Source organism: Chanos chanos, chromosome 3, assembly GCF_902362185.1.
Source record: "Chanos chanos chromosome 3, fChaCha1.1, whole genome shotgun sequence".
Classification (NCBI taxonomy): Eukaryota; Metazoa; Chordata; class Actinopteri; order Gonorynchiformes; family Chanidae; genus Chanos; species Chanos chanos.
Genome location: NC_044497.1, coordinates 35,275,652 through 35,296,616, shown reverse-complemented (window position 1 = coordinate 35,296,616; position 20,965 = coordinate 35,275,652). Strand labels below are relative to the sequence as shown.

Here is a 20,965-nt window from a genome sequence, read left to right as displayed (position 1 = left end):
CCTTTAGCAGACACCCCCCCCCCAACCCCAGTAAAACCAACCACCACAACTGGGACAACCACAAGGGAACACTCTGGGAATGTCAAGGCCAAGATTTCGTCAGTCTGAGCCTCTTCACAGATTGACAGAACAAAGCCACAGATAGATATAACAAAGACACATCTGTGGAAGATTTGGAAAAGGGGTGGAGGGTGAGGGGAGAGAAAGAAGTAGAGCTTTGAACAAGGGCTCCGTCAGTCTTTTTTTCTGTTATCCAGTCAGACCTCGAGTTTGTGACCGCCAGCGAGTGTTAAAAGTAAAGAGGTAAAGCCCCTCAGGTCCCTGCATGTGGGAGCGTGAGTGAGAGTAAGTCTGTATGCACCTCAGAGAGTTAAAGTACTACGACATGCCATTTCCATTTCACGCCTAAGAATGCCAGGCATGGCCGCAGTATCCATTTCTCCCGTTTTCTTTATTGCTCTACTGAATTAAAATTAAAAAAAAAAAAAAAAGGTAGTGGAAAGAAAACAAATTTTAAAAAAGTGCATTTTTGAAAAAGTGTATTTTTTTAACAAGATGAATAAGGTTTAGTTGTCTGATCATCAACGTTTGAGTTCAAACATACCTGTGTTTCATGTGTACATATGTGTCATATATAAATTAATTCCAATATCAATACTTTACTCTACTAGGTCATACAGTATGACCTTGTAAAGTTGAGCTGAGTGCAAGTCCTGAAGAGGGAAAAAGTCCATGTGTGCGAAAGAGATGAGAGACAGCAATAAGTAAATTTACTCCAACAGGCCGCACCTTAGTATTTATGGATTACCGGGTCTTACAGGTCAAGCACACTGAATGGGGCCCAGGGACCATCAATCAAAGCATGGTTTCTATGGCAACGGACAGCAGCCACACTTGCTAGGGGAGAGAGAGGCACCACAGTACATGGGTGCCTCATTCTAGAACACAAAGACTTCCATGACTGGAATGTTTCCAACACTGACTTGTCCTATTACAGCGGACCGAACAACAAAAATCTCTCCATCACAGCATGGAAAGGGAGAATTACTGCACTGTATTCGCACACTCTCCATCTTTCCATTCACAAGCTCAAAAACGCTACAGAGATTCTCTGTTCACTTTTTCTCCATGTCAAGGAAAATGTAAGAATACTGAGATGAACAGCTGGACATGATTCATCGTTCGATCAAAGCCCAGAGACGGCACATCGCATTTATTTTCTCTCCCTCTTTCTCTCTCACACTCCCTCCTCTTTCTCTCTGTCTCTCTGGACAGTGGTATAGAGGAACAGGTGGGGGTATAGGATTTTCATGCTCTAGACTGATTTTACTGCATTTTAAAGTTCTAACGGGGTATGAAGTTACCTCCACCTTTCATATCTAAGCCTTTAATCCTTCCAGTCAGAATCACACACTTTTCTCTCTCTCACTTAGTTACCCGCAGACAGAGGAAAGAATCCTCAAGATTTCAGTCATAACGTTTTCATCGTAGTGGCTTTTCATAAAGCAACTTGACCTGAAAAAATACTTTTGCAAAGGAAAAGAAATATTGAAACAACAAAAAAAACCCTTTCTGTTTAAACATCCATGACTCTACAGCTCGCATTTCTTTCACCCTCTAGGAAAATGCTTTTTGAAATGCCATCCAGCAAATTTCCAGTCCAGTAACAAGCCCCCTAAGGGCTACTGATTGCTCAGAATTCCTGAGTTAACTCTGCATTCCTGAGGTAACCAAAGAGATGGGTCTGGAAAAAGCCTAGCCGCGCGACACAGATCGGGAATGCCGACGACAGGACAGGACGAGATGGGACAGTCACCAGGTGCCTGAGAGAAAGAATGGAATTACCCTATGCTTCATTTGTTCTCATCTTCACGGTTACCTTAACAACCAAGCAAAGGGACTCACAAGGGTGGGAAAGACACACAACAGTCTTGACAAAAAAAAAAAGTGACAGCCACTACAGATAAAGACATTAAAAACTGATAACCCAACTACTTCGCTTTTAAGATTAAACTACAATTCTTGATCGAATGTTGAGTTGCTGAATCATGTAATTCAGAGCAGAGCAGCATTTTTCTTCATTAAATATAGCAACATTCATTTGAAACAAGCTTGACTCATCGAAACTTTCATGGAGTTTGTGAACTAAATTTTGAGATAAATACAGATACTTAAAATGACTTAACTAATTATACATTTAATAGTAGACTCCAACTTATTACTCCTGTTTTAAGGTGTGGATTGGGCTATAGAACCTACCCTGTGACTGACCTAATCAAAGCCATTCTTCATCATAAGGAACCACTTTTCCTCACTAAAACACTGAGCTTCAGTGAGGTATACGCTGTATCATTACACACATACGGTACTTTAATACTGTAATAATTCAAATTCTGTTTCCTAAACGGCAGTAGAGTTTGTCCATAGTGCATGTAGGAGCCACTGAGAGGGCAGGAGAAATTTCTGAAGATAAGCTTAAGACAAGAACATGTCTGAACACTGTCCTCCCTGACATATGTTGAGTAGTGAATGAAGGGCTACACTCCCACCACCCCTGTGTTAACCTCTCCCCTCTCTCTCTTTCTTTCTCTTTCCCTCTTTCTCTCCTTCACATCCTGGGGTCTGACAGCTTATCCTGAGGCATCAACGATTTTCCACAGGCATTTTTTTTTTTCTCGAAACACTCCGGACCAATCCTCGACAGTCACCCGCCAAGGCCGGGGTGCAAAGGTCCGGAATAATGGAATGCCTAAATGGAGCGTGGAAGGATCACCAAAGAAACGGGAGATGTCGTTACAGCTGTGTCCATCAGTCCATCTGTCCCAGTGTCACAGGACATGGCTGTGAAATCCATCCATCTGTCCGACTTCGTGTGTGTGTGTGTGTGTGTTATACCCTGCTTTAGAAATCTAAGGCCTCAGATACAGCTGCTGCACCCCAGAGAGAGGAGGACAGGGTGGTTGTGGGTTGAAGGATCTGAATTTAAAAAATGATCACTGCTACTCCCAGAGATGGTTGTTTTTTGCTTTGCCATACTCTCTACCTGTCTGATAATCTGTGTTAATCTGGAGAGCAATACTGAATGGAAAAATTGTTAAAATCTCCATATTCTCTCCGGAAGTAAATTTTACAGTTACAACATTCAGTAAGTGGGGTGAGTTGAACTCAATTTGCTGAAGCAAATTATGCATTCACAAATCTCTATAAAGGAGAAAAAAATCTATATATTGTGTGCAATATAAGCAGACTGCAATTTGAGGTGGAGGACCCTTAAACAAGTTTAAGAGACATGTTTGGTCTTGACTAAGTGGGGAGAGAAGAAGAAGGTGAAAGAGAGAAAGAGAGAGAAAGAGAGAGAAAGAGAGAGAGGTTTTCTTAGGGTTTGGTGCAGATTTGTTGTCTTGGTATCCTGATGTAGCAGTCACAGATGAGCTCCATCCAGTGTAGGTGCCTCTCCATTCACAAAAGTGACAACTAATTAATCACTAATTCACAGTCAGAATCCCAGATTGTCACTATACACACACCCACATATACACCCACACCCGCACCCACAAACATACAAAATCACACATATATACAACACACAAAAAGAAAGGATAGAAGAATACACTGCTCAACCACGCACACTTTATCTTAGCAAACAAAACACTAGACAGTTCCCCAAAGATTAAACCACAACCATAATCACAGGCTGTTACAGCTCACAGTAAGAACATGTCTCAATTCTTCACCTGCATTACAAAAATACCAGAGAGCTCCTGCTCAATGTTTTAAATGTTTTTCACAAACTCTCTCTCTTTCTCCTCTCAGTTCCAAGTTCGTAAGAAACATCTAGATCCACACAACACATGCTTTTTGTTCCTTTACCATATCTAAACCACCACTGGCTTACAAAGACAAAAAACACTCATTTGTAGGGCATATCCAGACATGCATTGTCATAGACTGTAAAAAACACACATGTATGTGACAGATTACATTATGGTGTATTTATGTTGGAATGTCCGGAAGATGAATCTGTCTTCAAGTTGTGGAGAGGAGGGCGCGACCTCATGACATGTATAGTGTTGTTCCATTTCCTGAGGGGGGGGGGGGGGGGGGGGGGATGGAGGGGCATGTGTTTGACAAGTCAGGTATGCAATGAGGAGGGGGTACTGGTGATCTCAGGCCTAGGGGATGAAGAGGGGGTTCGAATGTGTGTGTGTGTGTGTGTGTGTGTGTGTGTGTGTGTGTGTGTGTGTGTGTGTGTGCGTGTGCGTGTGTGTGGTGATTTGGGGGAGGTTTATGTGTTCACACCTGTTCTGAATGCCAGGAGTACCTCTACCCTCTCCTTTTCCCTAATAAGGTGTCCTTAATATCACTGATACCGCTCCTCTTCCTAAAGGGCCACACTAATTACAGGTCTTCATAAGCACCGGTTATAAAGTGGCCCTCCAGATTCCTGGGTCAGGACTGTGAGAATTGATTTGTCCAGGGACATGGGATTTGAATAGAGGGATTTGCAAATTCCAGGTGGAATTAGCACCATGTCTTAAAATGTTCCTGTCAACTGGGAAATAGCAACCCTCTTAACCTCTACTCACCTTCACCCAAAAATCTACCCATCATCCCCCTTCCTTTACTTTTCAACTATGCTTCAGTTTCTCATAGTATGTTTGTAGAACTACTCGTAGTATTTTGGATTTCAGAGGTGCGACGGCAGAGTATCACTGCCTCTCGCTCTGTCTTTCCAAAAAAATTACCTATTGACACTAAATATTACATAATTTCGAAAAATAAATATTTAACATATTTTTCTAAGAAGGGGTATCCATCTCCATGTTGTAGCATGTTTCTGTATATTCTGTCAGTCTGGGAAAGTTCTGTGGGTGTTTTCTGCACTCCAGATGTTGTCCAGACTCTGCTAACGAGACATCCTTGTTGGAGAGCCTTATCTGTCTCTTTCTCTCCATCTGTTCTCTTACAGAGTTGTGTTTGTGTGCATATGTGTGTGTGTGTATGCGTATGTGTGTGTGTGTGTTTGTGTCCAGGTGCTACTGAGAACTCAAGCCACCAGAAACCAAAAACAGACACAGCCAATCGGGACACAGTACCTGGTGCAACCTTGAAGAGAACATTAACAGGGCAGCTAATCATTTCATGTCAAAACTCCTGACAGGTTCTGCCACGGACTCAGCAGAATGTCATCTCTCCTTTATCTGTTTACTGCTCCTTTATCAGGCCAGACATAACATAAACACACACAGAAAAATATTGTGGGAGAGACCAGAGAGTCAGAAAGGTATGGTGTAGCTGAGACAAAGTGACAGAGACACAGACAGAGTGTGAGATGAGACAGAGAATAAAAGAGAGAAAAAAAGATAGAGAGAGGAAAAGCAGAGGAGGAACTTCTCCAGACAGGCGACAGTGCCAGAAGTGATGAATATCTCTTAAAACGTGCCTCTCTGTCAAGCTCAGCACACCAGAGGAGGAGCAGATACTACCAGCTGTCAGATTTCAGTCCCAATCCAAAAAAAAATCCTCCTTAAAGTCTGGCCTCCCTCAAGTAGCTTCAAACACATAGTGCTGTAACAGTACCGGATGCTCTTATAGTCCGTCAAACTCCCTGACACTGCCATGCACACCAACACTTGGCACAATGACAAACACACCAACACAGACACACACACACAGACACACACACACACATTCAGAAAAACAGCTGGAGCAGCTCCATACAACACACTACACTACTCGCAAGAAATGTCTGTTCTAATCAGTTCAAACTGACTTCCCCTATAGGGACTACACTGAAAAACCTCAGAGCCAACAGAAATTCATTCACAAATACAAAATGAAAATATCCAATATATCAGATGAAAATATCCAATATATCAAAGGAAAATCATAACAATCTTTGAATGCACTGGTCAAATACATGTGGGATTTGTTTTGCTACAATACATTGGCTTTTCTTTTCTCACACAGAGAGGAATCGGTGTCCTCAGCTGAAGGAACTGGGGTAAAGGGAGTGAATTCAATCTCACCAGTGAACCTGTATAAATTACATTCACACAGACACATACTAACAATGCATTGTTAAACCTTCCTAATGAAAAGAGACCAGCAAGAGAGGCTCAGTGCCTTTTTGACCGGGTAACCAGAAAGGTTTAGGAATCCCTATGGGAATCTGCAGACGATTCATGAATCAAGCGCATGCTGACAGCAAAGGAAACCTTCCTCTGAGAACAATAAAACACACCTAGAGTTAAGCTAATGTCGTGTGGACACAGTTACACCTCTGTGGGAAAACGCTCTGTCCATCTGTGAGCGCTCAACACAACATGTGAGTAGTGAAGTGAAGTTAGTGAAGTTAATTGAGGGCTTTGACCATATGAAGTAGATAAACTGGTCCAACGTAACACGTTAGACAAAAACCTGATTTATGAGGACGTGGTGTACCCTGGGTCACATAAAGTTTCTCAATAGTAGCAGCTTTGACTTTGCCCAAGAATTACATCTCTATAACAAATTTGAAGCAATTCTAGTGACCACACCACCATTCTGTTTCTAGAGAGACTCAACTATTCTCTTTCTACAGTGTTTTGAGACAAGCAAAAGCCTTCTCCTCAAACAGCAGCAACTGAAATGCTTGTGAAAATTTTGATTGAATTAGTGCTACTGAAACCATGGTTATCATAACGGATGAGTACAGGAAACCATATAATATCACCCTAGGCCTGGCCAGTGTCAGCTGTGATTTACTACAACCCACAGACCGCAGTCTGTAAGGCATTACTCCACACTGCACTGAAGTACACAGCAGTGAACCATGTACAGTGTCTCTATCTGCCTAGTAAATAAAATCCTGAGCTCCTTCCATATAAATCTATTCACCTTTCAAACAAACACACTCTGCATTACTCCACTAAATCCGCAAGCATCCTTCACTAACTGAGCGTGTGTATGCGTGTATGTTTGTGTGTGTGTGTGTGTGTGTGTGTGTGTGTGTGTGTGTGTGTGTGTGTGTGTGTGAGTGCGCATAGCTCCTGGGTGAACAATCTGCAGAACTACTTCATTTACTCTAAAAAGGACCAATGTTAGCATTTGGCTATTAGTCAACTGTATTCTCAGAATTTCAATCATATCCACTTTTTTCCCATTCAGTAACTGATATCAGACTTTTACTATTGAACTATAATTGCTGAACTGACCATAAACATGCCTGTTTGATAGGGATAAGCAGTTGTGGCATTTTTTCTGACCCCAGTTGGCCATGTCAGGGGACAAAGCGAATTCCCTCCACCCCCTCCTCTCTCTGTGTCCTGTGGGGGTTTTATGACCCTTAGAATGGCTAAACGTCTATTTGCCTGCCTGGTCATCCATCTCCATCACATCTTTTTCCAAAGTTAATCCGTTTACATGGAAGAAGACCTGAGTCTAGTTCTCATATCTGGCTTTTTCTGAAATCTGTTCGAATACTTCTTCCCAAACGCCAAACTACATGTGAATGTCAAATGTGGATGTCAGATCATGTACTCATGTTACAAGACAAATTTCTGTATGTAAACAGCACTCTTTGAAGAAGAAAGTTGAGTGTTTAGAAACACGAGGTGCATTGAAAAAAGATGGTGTTAGATATGTAACAGGTGAACAGTCAGGCAGCAAGGCTTAATATATTTGCGTGCATGACTCTAGGATGCATGTCAGCAATAAGTCACAAAAAATATACTGATTAACTACAAGCAATCTTCTTTTTTCCAAAGGAGATGAGTCTTAGGAAAGTTCCAGGATCAGAGGTCTACATCTTGCTTACCAAACATGGCCTAGAGCCTGGGAGAGACTTAGTGAAATGACCCCTTTAGGCTAAGAATTCAAAAATGGTATTTACACCCCCTCATCACAAATACTCCCTTAACCAAAGACTCTCTCTCTCTGTCTCTCTCTCTCTCTCACACACACACACACACACACACACACACACCCTTCTTTTCCTCTTTGACCAATTAACCACTGACAGAATGAAGGGAGGGAGAGATACTCAAACAACAGCTAGTGTTGACCCATTAAAAACAAACATTTACCCCCACATTAACATGGCCAGACCTTTTTCTTACACTCTCTCCTTGTCTTTTACAGCTCTCCCAAACCCTGAACTTTGAAACACTACTTCTAATGTAAAACATAATTACAAAACAGAGAGAGAATGAGGGTGTGTGTGGGGAAAGGGCTGCATATGTGTGTATGAGAGGCGCATACATGTGTATGTGATTACTGGATTCATTTCTATTTATATGCATGGATGATCATACTTACTCATCTGAATTTAACCATACAAGATGGTCTTTGACATTTCATGAAAGAGCTGATAGATTTGGTCATGAATTATGATGAGTAATAGGCGACGAGACATCAGACTCTGATCTCAGATTCTCAGTTGTGCGTTCTGTCTGTAGAATGAAGTCGTTGTGCAAGGACGGAACTCATAAGCATTCTGCTATTCTTAGCATAACTTCATAATAATTCCATCTCATGCAAATGCCAAGTCTGGGGAGAGCTCCCAAAAATTCCAAATCCTCATGTGGCCAGAGAGGGTGACTCAAAGCAGATTCTTAGCTAAAAAGATTTGGTTGAGAGAAAACTGAGACAAAATTCAAAATGCCACCTTAGCATTTCAACTCAGTTTAAGTGGGAATATGTCTCCAGGCCGAGAACAGACAAGCTCAGTGTTTCCTGAACTTCTAAAAAAGCTGTGAAACTTACCAAACATGCTACAAAGATTAGATCTTCCAGATCAGATTATGTGTAAAATAAACCAATTCAGACTCAGACAAACATTCAGCGTAATCTGATTTTTAATTGGACTAACAGGCAAAATGGTAGATTGTTTCATTCTGCTGAATAGCGACTCTTGAGTCACCCTGGTTATTATGACCATTCTGTAACGGGTTTGTTTGTGTAATCTGTGGACTGTTGAAAAGGGATTATCAACCCTAATATACTCAGTGTGCAGTCACTCTGTTCACACAGTTAAACCACCACCACAAAACAAATCACCACAACTCTCTTCGGTTTTAACGCTATCCCTCCGGAAGCTTTGAAAGAGAGCTCAAAGAAAGAGAGAGGACGCTAGGGGTTTTTTTTCAGTGGGGGCTTGGAGGCACCTCCTCTCTCCCTCAGAGAACAAGAGAATTTCTCCAACGACAAACATGCTTCAACAGGTACTCTGTGGAGTGAGTTTCTTCGAATATTTGTTGGAAAACCCCTTCTTCTTTATCCCTCTCTCTCTCTCTCTCTCTCCCTGAGGCACTTCAGCTCTCTTCAGCTCAAATTCCAAAGTGACCAATTATTTCTTTCATATCTACTAGATATACTACAGACCTGCTGGTCAACCAGATGTACCATATCCTTGTCTGAAGTAAATGAAGCATTTCAGAACCACTAATAAACAAGAACGAGTCCCATATACCTTCAACCAGGAAGTACCAAAAAGATAGATAGATAGATAGATAGATAGATAGATAGATAGATAGATAGATAGATAGATAGATAGATAGATAGATAGATAGATAGATAGATAGATAGATAGATAGATAGATATAAGGCAGAAACAGACCTAAGCAATGTTCCACTCTGTACTACCTCCACTACCTCCATTCTAAACTCATATCAACTCTCTCAATTACACTGTACCTCTATCACATTCCTCTAATTGTCTCCCATCTGTCTTCTTTCATTTGGAACCCACAGTTATCAGTATACTCCCTCTCCCTGGACTTCTGAAAGTTTAAACAGTTTCACTCTTTCTGTTGGAGGGTCATTCTTCTTTTTTCCCCTTCTTTTTTCTTTGAAAAAATTCAATTGAAGTAGAAGCCCAATATTTGTATAGGGAGTGGGCGAAACCTTCCAATGACCCACAGCAGCCGCGGTCATAAATGTGATAAGACTGTTGTGTTTAAGAGAGGAAAAAAGTAACGAGGGAGGGAAAAAAAGGAAGAGAAAGGGTCATTGAGAACTACCGAAGGCGAAGGTCAGCAGTCGCCAGAATGAGATAAATGTTCTCGAATTCTACGATGGGGAGGAAAAGAAAATTGAAAAGAAAATGTTAATGAGAAACTGATCGGACTACTACAGGCATTCTCAATCCCAGTCCTGAGGGCCAGCTGTCCTGCATGTCTTTCTTTTAACTCTTCATTATCACAGTTGATAGAGCTAATCAAGGGCTTAACGATTAGTTGATCAATAGAATAAGGTGTGTTAGTCTTGAGTTGAAACAAAACACACATTATTCCACTGATCAACTAATCATTAAGCCCTTGATTAGCTCAATCAACTGTGACGGTGAAGAGTTAGAACAAAGACATGCAGGACAGTGGGCCCTCAGGACTGGGGTTGGCCTGGACTAGTAAATGATTTTAAGAGCAGTAGGATTTCAAAGGCACAGGAATGCACAAAATCAGCCTGCAGACTTAATACATACCTGAAATAGAGGAGCTAGAGCAAGTCCTCTGTATCTCTCTCTCTCTCTCTCTCTCTCCCTCTCTTTCTCTCTCTCTCACACACACACACACTATCCATTTGAGCAGCTGCATAATCAACGCAGACAGTCACGTTAGACACTGTGACCCACACCTGTACCCAGAGACACTGAGCAAACATGATGCTTTCATAACACAATGCAATGTTTAAGCAAACATACAACATCCTGTCCAATGTCAGTCAATAGTCAGTCACTGGACAGAGGCACACCTGTGTACAAAAACAGTAAGGTGTAGACTAGCTTATCCCAATGAGGGTCGGATCGGAATTGATTAGTTTGGACTGTCAGGGATTGACAGCTCTAAATTCAGACAGTGCACAGTGTACTAGTACTAATGAATATTTTTACAAGGTTGCAGCTACTTTGTGAAAATACAGAAACTTCCTTCTCTCTCTCTCTCTCTCTGTCTCCCTCCCCTCTCTTTTTCTGTCTCTATGGAGCATAGATTAAGGTGGAAGGGTTAACGACTGTGGTCTAGTAATTGTTCATAATGTAGATCCTGTTTATTTTCTCAGTAGACTGAATGTACTCAGGGGTAATGGAGCAGACCAATGGTGCAGCATCCTCTGACACCTCCCAGTCTGGACGCTATGGGTGTGAGAGGAGGGCAAGAACAGAGGCCCTGAATCTCTTGAATCTCTTGAAATAAGAACTGAAAAATATAAAGTCATCCAAGAAAGCAGTGATCCTAAATGTAATGTCACACCACAAGCATGGGTGGAAAAAGGCTGATAAATATCAGATCTATAAAGAGCTCAAATCTCAAATGTTTATATGCTTATGCGCACACATTAACAGAAGTTTCCAGATTCCACATTTTCCATTCATGGAGCAGTTCAGTCATACAGAACAGTCAATTCTAGGTTTAGTGAGTTTAATAAATAACAAGATCTGAAAGATTGTCCTGGTTGGATTTCTTTCTTTCTGCCCTTTCTCTGTCTCTCTCTGTCTCTCTTTCCAGCACGGCCCATTGGTGGAGATGTGTGTTTTTGGTGCTGTTAACTGAGGGTTTCAAAGGAATGCCCAGCAGGCAGGCTGAGGAGAAGAGTGGTCTTCCCTAAAGCAGTCAATACTCCAGGTTGACTGCAGTCTCACTCCATGGGCCCTTTTTTGACCTCTGGGGTCAGATCCCTACTGATTCTTAATCGTTCATGCTTAAAAAAAAACCCAGATAACAACCCGATACCATCACCTAAAAAAAAAAAGAGAAAGAAAAAAAAAAGCCCACAGCATACAATCCTCCTTGTGGAAGGCTCAAGTCCTGCAAAATTGTCTTCTTTCACAAACAGCAGTTGTATGGTTTTAATTTCCTCTTCATCAAGCCCTTCCATCAACTGCAGCAGTGTACCCTTGCAGCAGAAGTGTGTATGTTTTTTCACTGCCCACAAACATATATGACACTGACTGAAGGAGTGAGAGAACTGTGAGAGGAACATTTCTTCATAACGTAGATGTGACAAGTCAGAGGATGCATTCTTTTCTTTCTTTCTATCTTTCTTTTTTTTTTTCTTTTTTCTTTTTTCTTTCTGCTTGACCAGTGCAGCCAAATTCCATTCTGGTGAGCGTGCCAGGTGAGCAGTTCACACTCAAAGTCCAAAACCAGCCTCTCTTCTACACTGGATTTTTTATGAAGTAATGCTTCTATCCTAGGTTGATTTAATATCTTGAGTGTTCCTTAAGCAACAGTTTCTATTTAAATGTACCAGCTGGTGGCTGTGAACAGACCGGGCACATTCTGAGTTTATGGGTTAGTTCTGTTCAATTAAAAGGCCAGTGTTGTGAAGTTCAGGTGAAATATGCAGCTTCATAACTTTTCCTCCCCATTACCTCCTCCTCATTCACTTACACTGAGCTCTTTCACTCCCTTTCCCTCTACTAGGTGCCTCCGTCTCTCAGCCCTGTTTCCATAACTCTCTCTCACTCTTTCTCTCTCTCTCTGTCTTTCACTCCTCACTGTCTCCTGCTAACAGGCCCCATTTTTCTGCTCAGTAAACATTATGAAAGACAGAGAGGAGCAGAGAGGGTTGATGTGAATGTGTGTGTGTGTGTGTGTGTGTGTGTGTGTGTGTGTGTGTGTGTGTGTGGTGATGGGAAGGGAAGGACACTAACAAGACAGTTTTAGTTTAAACAGAGAGAGGGTAGGGGGATGACTGAGTCATGCAAGAGAAAGAGAGAGAACAAGAGAGAGATAGTGAGAGACAGAGAACGAAAGAGAGAGAGAGGGAGTGAAACAGAGAACGAGAACAAGAGAACACAGAGACACGGAGACTCTCTAAAAGTGTTGACACAGCTAAGAACTCCTCTCCTTTGCCTACACCAGACAACGAAATAAAGGGAGAAGGAAAGGAGACATACGATTTTGGGAAAGGTCAAAAATGATAAAACAAAACATATTTTTTTCATGGAGAGACAGACATGCAGGCAAAGGGAAAGACAGAGAAGGGTGAGGGAAGACAGGGAAAAGCAAAAGAGACTTATACAGGTATGACACAATGGGTGCATTGTTGGCCCAGGTATGTAGGCCACACACAGGGAAGAGAGAGATCATACCTAAGACAGTATGGCGACCGTGATGACGTCATTATATGTAACTGTCGATCATCTTAAAACTACATACAGACAAACACACACACACACACACATAAACACGCACTTCACTCGTAAAGAACACACACAGAGGTTGACAACATTAAAACATTTGCTGTGTATGACTGTTTGGATGACTGTCTGTTTCAGATTTGGACAGCCTCATCTAGACAGGGCCTATACCTGAGAGTAAGAGACACACGTCAAACTGATTCAACCCACATCATTAGCACTATGAGAGAGAGAGAGAGAGAGAGAGAGAGAGAGAAGAGAAGAGAAGAGAAGAGAAGAGAAGAGAAGAGAAGAGAAGAGAAGAGAAGAGAAGAGAAGAGAAAAGAAAATAAAGTATCAAAATAAACCTGTTCCATAAATTAAGTGATACACATCTGTGGGAATAATTATCAAGTATTATCAAGCACTAACAATCCATAACACACACCTGCCCCTCAAGCACTATGAGAGAGAGAGAGAGAGAGAGAGAGAGAGAGAGAGAGAGAGAGAGAGAGAGAGAGAGAGAGACGGAGCAAACTTGATGGCCCCTGCTTACAGACACGAGCAGCTTGGCAGGTGTAAGCACAGATCTGAGTAAAGAATGAAATACTATCCAGTACAGAAGAGAAAAAAGGTAGACATACAGGCAGTGAGGGAGAGTAACACATGACTGTGAGTTTAGAGGGCAAAAGATGGAGTCATTTACAAAAACAAAGTTTCTATCAATGACAGGAAACACTGCAGTTCCTTATAGTGCCCAAAAACTGGCAATGTGCCTACCCACTCACATCGTACACAATGGGGGCACTTTAACAACATCCAGAAAGGGTACGTGGCTTGCCTCTCTCTCCCTCTCACACATACATACACACTCACACATATACAGGGAGAGAGGGAGAGAAAGAGAAAAATGAAGTGATAAAGAAAGTAATAAACTGTGTTGTATGTAAATTGTGCCATAACAAAAGAATCTTCCACATAAGCCCCAGTTCTTGTCCTAATGTTGTGCGTAATCTCGTGAGTGTGTTACAATTCGGTTCACATCCTGCAGGGGCGGATCATGCACTGCCTCTTCCTGAGAGATGATTACAGGTTGATTAAAGGCCAAGGGAAAAAATAACAAATTCAGAAGCTCAGAGAGCAAAGGCATAAATCCAACAAAACTCTACAAGTCAGCTTTTAGCCTGGAGCTAAATACTGAGAGTACATTTAATCCAGAGAGAGAGAGAGAGAGAGAGAGAGAGAGAGAGAGAGAGAGAGAGAGAGAGAGAGAGAGAGACAGCAGAAACAATGAGAGACATTCTCTTTAATCTCTGATGTAAACTCAGTCTAATGTACCCTGAGGGACAAATGAGACATGAAGAGAACACCCACAGAGTCACACACAGCCACACAAACAAAAATAAATTGCACTTAGACAACAAGGAAGTAATAAGTGAATATAATGAGCTTTTTCTCCCACTTAAAAGTAAGCTCTTTTAATATGAGAGACTGCAGCAAGCATAAACACAGGATCCTCTTCAACACATTCAAATGTAGTGTGTGTGTGTGTGTGTGTGTGTGTGTGTGTGTGTGTGTGTGAGCGTGTGCGCGCGTACGTTTGTGTGTGTGTGTTATCTGTACCATCTTTACAGCAGCAGGTGAATGCTTTATAAAATGCAGTGCCTAAAGCATGAAAAGAAATCACGGCAGAGCAGCCTCTGAATGTTCCTCCAGAGGAAAAAAAGAAACCTTGCTGTGATGTCTGCAGTAATGTTGGGGGTGGGGTAGTGGTGGTGGGGTGGGGGGGGGTTGTAAGGGGTAAAGAGATTGTGGTGGTGAGAAGGTAATTGGGCATGGTCTCTAAGCAGGCTGGGGCAGAGATCTGGTTAACTGAAATTCCAATCTCTTTCTACCCCTCTGAGAAGTTGCAGGGGGACCCCATTGCTTCTAACACACACACACAGGGAGAGAGAGAGAGAGAGAGAGAGAGAGATTCGCACCCAAATGTACGAGACATACACGCCCCTCCCCCTCTGAAAGCTGAACTGCTGACAGGTATGTCTGACAGATATCTGAGTAAAGCCAACCTGGAAAGCATGAACTCTTCTAAGCTAGAGTTAAATTCCTGTTCTCATCTCCTATCCTCTCCTGTCCCCTGCCCAGGTAACGCTACCCATGTTTTAACAAGCTCTGCTTTACACAAAGCCAGTCACAGCTCAGTGGACCTATTCAGGACAGAGAGAAGAGAGAGAGAGAGAGAGAGAGAGAGAGAGAGAGAGAGCAAGAGAGAAAGACATTGAAGTTTGCTCTTTTCAGCTGATGGTTACTCCCAATGGGGGAGTGATACACACAAAATCACCATTACTTCAACTATGACCCAGAAATGAGGTAGCACTGTTATAAACGGGAAACAAATGTTTTGGGAAAACCTCTCAAAGAAGAAAAACAAATAAGAGACTTAACTAACAATGTGACCTTGGACATAAAATTCCACTTATTTACTGCTCCTTCCCCAGGTACATCTGCTACCGCTAGCCAAATAACAACAAACAAAAATCCTACAGAAGTGCGCAAAACCTATTCAGACTACCACAGACATCTAGCATTAAACAACAGTGATGTGATGAGAAAGAGAATGAGTTATGGTCCTAACAGGCTGATTATATTTCTTAAGACAGCTTGGCTGCGTTTTCAGTTAGGATCCAATGCTCTCAAAGTTACTTGGTAATACAGTATTTCTCCGCTTGATTTCAACCGAGTGTTCGGTGACTTCAAATGTAATCTAACATAATAATAACATCATTCTATTTAATCTAAAATCACTGCTCTTTGAAGTGGTGATGGTATTTCCACTCAGCTATGAAAAGATAAAAAGAAGGCAACTTCCTCAAATGCATGCCCATAGGCTCTGTCAAAATAAGCTCGTTCAGAAAAAAAAAAGGGAATGATCTTTCTCTGTAAGGTAACAGGAAACAAGCTCTTAGTGGCAGGTGTGTTGCACAATGTCAAAGAGAACCAGTACACCCCAAAACAAAAGCAACCCCCCCCTCTTCTCTCTGACTGTTCTGTTTACATAAGAGGAGCCATAGGCTTTGTGTTTGAAGTTAAAGGATATACAAGCTAGGGAAACTATGAAGAGCATGGGTAGAAGCTAAGACCTCCTTAACATTCTGGTATACCTCTTGCTTAGCTAAAATATACAGGTTTTCCTCACAAGGCTTACTCAATGACTCAATGAATCCTCAGACACTGGCTAATTCTTATTATGCCAATCAGTTCAGTTCGGTTTCCTCATCTACAGACACGCGGACAGCTCTGAGAACCACCCCTGAGTGTTAATAAGTAATGAACTATTCTCATGGAGCTAAATTACTTGAAGTTGCTCCATTAGCAAAAATAATATTCACAAATGAATTGATCACTGTTGCAATGTTTACTGATTCCACATTAACAGTCTCTGGTTATGATACAGAGCTTGCTTGTCACAGCCCATATTCTGAGTGAACTGTCAGTGAATTGTCAGTGAATTGTCAGTGAATTGTCAGTGAATTGTCAAGGGAAGAAAAGTAACTGTGCAGACTGTGCCTATGAATTGGAGTATGTGTTTCAAGTCTATGAATTTATGAATATATCGCATTGTGCTCTAAGTCCACCCATGAAAATTTGATACTCAGGTGTGTGTCAAAAATGTTTAAGGGTTTGTGGTATCAGATAGCGGGATAACAATCGTAACCAGATAAGGAAGAAAGACAGAGAGAGAGACAGAGAGACAGAGAGAGAGAGAGAGAGAGAGATGCTGAGAGTAGGTAAAAAGACAGAGGAAATGGAAAAGAAGAATAAGAGGGAAAAGAGGGGGAGTTGCAAACACAGAGATGTTGACATTGTAGAGTGAGTGACTGTTTTGATTGACAAGCAGACTGACCTGTCCAAGGTCCAGAGTGACGTTGACCTCATTGTATTCTGCACTGCGGGAAAGGGGCGGGCTCTGCCACCACCTCTCTGTCCCATCTATGGCATTACTGATGGGGTGAGCTCTGTTACTGTCTCCAGCAGTGCAGATATCACAGTACTGACCCTGTGAATAAACACACGCAGACACACACACACACATACACACAAGATATGTCAGTGGGTTGATAAGGCTCAAACATTACATCTACATGTAATCTGCATTTTACCCTTTCAAAACAAGTTACTAAGCAAGGAAATTTTATCATTATGAAACCTCAAAAAGGTTTAGTTCTGACAACTGGCCTCAGAGTTTTACCATACAACCAGCTTGTTTACACGTTGGTTTGATCTCTATGTCAATATCATGTGTCCAAAACTGAACATGCCATTTGCAATAAATTCATTTTTATGCATCTGAATCATTCGTTAATTAATAAACATTATGCAGTAGAACTGACTATCTGTGTTGATACAATCTCAGAGTTTTAAAAGAATTTAACAACTTTATGCATTGTTTACAATAATTGTTCCTTTTTCTGCTAATTCTTTCCCATCTCTGGCACAACATAAATAAAGTTAAAGAAAGTGCTTCAGTTAACTAGGAGCTTTTTAGTCTCTTTTAGACTAAACAACGTCTGTTGTAAAAGATCAATTCACACAAAATTAGAAGGCTGAAAGAGAAATCTCAACCGAACCGCTCGAGGGTTCAAGGGCTCGAGTGTCTCTCTCTCTCTTTCTCTCTCTCTCTCTCTCTCTTTCTCTCCCTCTCTCTCTCCCTCTCTCTCTCTCTCCCTCTCTCTCTCTCTCTCTCTCCTCCCTCAGTTGGTGCTGTCACTGTGGACTTGAAACAAACACAATGTCTCTTCACTGCTTTTAAGAGAAAGGAAAGCAGTTCACACTAAGCTGAGAAATTATAACTCCATTCAGTTTTGAACTGTCAGTTAAACAAATAGTTATGTTTGATAGTTCCATTCTCTAAAAATACATGCATCTCTATGAGTTTCTTTTAGTACTCTTCACAGAACAATTCTTAAATTTGTCCATCACCACACATATTTATGACCTCTCTTGCAATGTACAAATTAGCATGAAAAATATAATCCTGTTTTATGTCTCATCTAACATTTGCGAGCATAAGTGATCCTTTCTACAAACAAACCACAGCCCATTTATGACAAGCACCTAAGAGTAAGAGTGTGGGTCTGTATAATTCCATTTATTAGGATTAAGAAATGCATTTAAACGATCCTCCATCAACATTCTTCTAATAAGAACAATGATAAACAACTAATTGACCTTCATTCAGTGAAGTCTGACGGTGTTTATATTGTCTGACAATGGATCAGTTTCAGGCAATATAAATACTCTCAGATTTAAATGAACACCAGTGAATTTGCCCTGAATGACCCAAAGCCTTCAAACAATCAGTGAAACTTTTTTAGCGAATTTTGATAGAGCAGAAAGACTGAAAACACCAAATAATGACTGACAAAGTCATTCAGCTTTCACCCCTTTGACCCTGAATGCTTTGAATTTAGGATAAGCCACAGAAGTGCTCAGACCTGAGAGGAGATAGAGCACAGACTGAAGTACGGAGGCTGTATGTGGGAGTGGCATATTAAAGTCATCTTTCAACACTTATACAAACTGCACAGATGAAACTGTAAATAGTCCAAGTCCATCCAGATTCTCTGTTGTAAAATGTAATACATTTTCTTTTCTTTTGGCAACAATTCTCTATGTACAACATGGGGGAACATCACCTCTTCTGGCTTCTCCAGGTGACTGTGAAATTATGTGGTCTGATGCTACCAGAATTTCTTCCATATTTTGTAGCATATTAAAAGGATACTTTCGCATGCATGAGTGAAATCAGTTTGGTTATTTTGTTATGCTATTAGTCCTAAAATGCCATACTGCAAATATCTCAAAGTTCACACATGAACTGTATGAGATTTAACGCTAAATAATTAACACAACAGTAGCTCTGCCACCGATTTACAAACATTGACTTGTGTCTGGGAGAAGTGTAATTCCTTTTTCATTCTAGAACGCAAGAGCAGCATGTCAGTTAAACGCCTCGAAAAAGTCAGATATAGAACTCACTTTTGTAAGTTCATATTTCACCCCTGTGAATCATAGTTAAAAACGGAGAAGCAGATCCTTAGATTTTATTGTTATTATTTTGTTGGGAAAAAAAAAGCTGAACTGAGTTCAAAAGGCTTTAAGATTTGGGGTGGGGGGTTTTTTTTGTGGTTGTTTTTTTTTTTTTTTTCCAAAATTCAATGGGAGCACAGCATTATTGATTTCACTGAGCAGTAGGACATCACAGCCGACTTGTCCGTTAGCGGCTGGACATCTGAGCCGTCGAGCAATTTAGAATGAGTCGTGAGAACGCAGCCACAGGGGTGCATTCTGAGTGCGACGCAGGTCAACACATATTTGCATAATTCTTTGATGTTCGGACCGTAACCCCTGCAGCTGACCGTTCCACGAGACACTCCCATATTCTTTCTCAAGGTCCCATGTGCCAAGAGAATGCCACAAATTCCTGAGAGGCAAGAATCCCAACAGAAATACGGTTTGAAGCTCGCACACAGTATTTACAATGTTTACCTATTTCACAAACTTGCAAACATGTAGAGTAGTGCCGGTGGGAAACGCTCTGGAAGACAGCATATATTAAGTTTTTCTCCTTCACGAAGGGTTTAAGCAGGATAATACCGAGTCTCAACTCAGAGTGGACAGGTGATTTCTAAACCAGTCCATGCACCAGGTATTGAAACATGCCTCGGCTAACCCTCAATACACCTGTGGCTGGCTGTGTTTTCGGAAACGAGCCAAGGCCTTTGTGCCAGGTCGAAACAGAGATTACATGTCATATAAAAATATCCCGAAGACGAGAGAAATAGATCAGTCTGATCCAATTAAAACACTTAATCGCCAGGGAAAAGACAGAATTGCAAAAGAAAGCCAAGAAACACGACTTCAGTAGGCTATAGTTCATTAGTTCACGAGTGTATTTTCTTTGTGTCAGTTGTCAACTGACATATTAAATTATATAATTATACAAATAAACAGATATCGGTGATGAATACATTTTAATGTCCAGCATTGATTTGACAATACGAAAGTCTATTTTTATACCCAAACTAACACCGCCACTGAAATATGTTTAACCGATGATTTTCGATATAGCCTACACAACGAAAATCTAAAATGATTCGGAGACGAACTCTCAGCACACAAATGTACCTGAATGGTTTGGCTCGGGTCTCCTGACACTGGTCCCCCTACCAGTTTACAGTATAGGTCTTGAATTGCTCGGCCATTCTCGTCCTCCCCACAGGTTGCTGTCGCCGTAATTTTTGTCCCTTCTGCTAGGTTGAAGTAAGGTGGGTGCAGACTAAATCCGTTCACTCCGTTAGTTGGCAACTCTTGCGCCAAAACACAGCAAACAGCCATGAATATTAGTAGAATCTCACGTATCATTCTGCCACCAACGAGAAGTACAGTGCTTTTGCATGAACTCCTCGCCATCTTCACCTGTGCTTTGGAGCTCTTTTTTCACCGTAAAAAACGGCAAATGAAAAATCACCGCACTTATCTAGAAGGAGTTGCTAAACTATAGAGGGACATGAGAGAGAACTGAACGCTGACCCGCCAGAGGAGAGACGTTAGTTCCTTTCCTTTTCCAAGTGCAATGAAACCAATGTTGTCTGTGCTCGCTCCAGTAGGTATCTCTCTCTCTCTCTCTCTCTTTCTCTCTCCCTCTCGCTCTCTGCAGCTGAAGAGGGCACTGCAGCGCGTGTGTAATCCTGCCTCGAGATGTGGGAAACCAAATGAAAGGCTCTCTCTCTCTCTCTCTCTCTCTCCATTTTAACAAAAGTACAGTATAACAACCTAACACAAACCTTACCCCTAACCAATGCA

The 20,965-nt window shown here is 41.5% G+C and overlaps 1 protein-coding gene across 1 annotated transcript in view; it reads right to left on the bottom strand.

Moving 5' to 3' along the window:
* The window catches only part of lama5 (laminin, alpha 5), a 69,291-nt gene extending 48,660 nt beyond the window's left edge, over positions 1 to 20,631 (bottom strand). The window contains exons 1-2 of the mRNA XM_030768363.1: positions 20,288 to 20,631; positions 17,004 to 17,156 (exon numbers count right to left, since the gene is read on the bottom strand). Coding sequence (XP_030624223.1) covers positions 17,004 to 17,156; positions 20,288 to 20,572 — 438 coding nt within the window. The 5' untranslated portion in view covers positions 20,573 to 20,631. The remainder of the gene's footprint in view (positions 1 to 17,003; positions 17,157 to 20,287) is intronic.
* Positions 20,632 to 20,965: the final 334 nt, after the last annotated feature.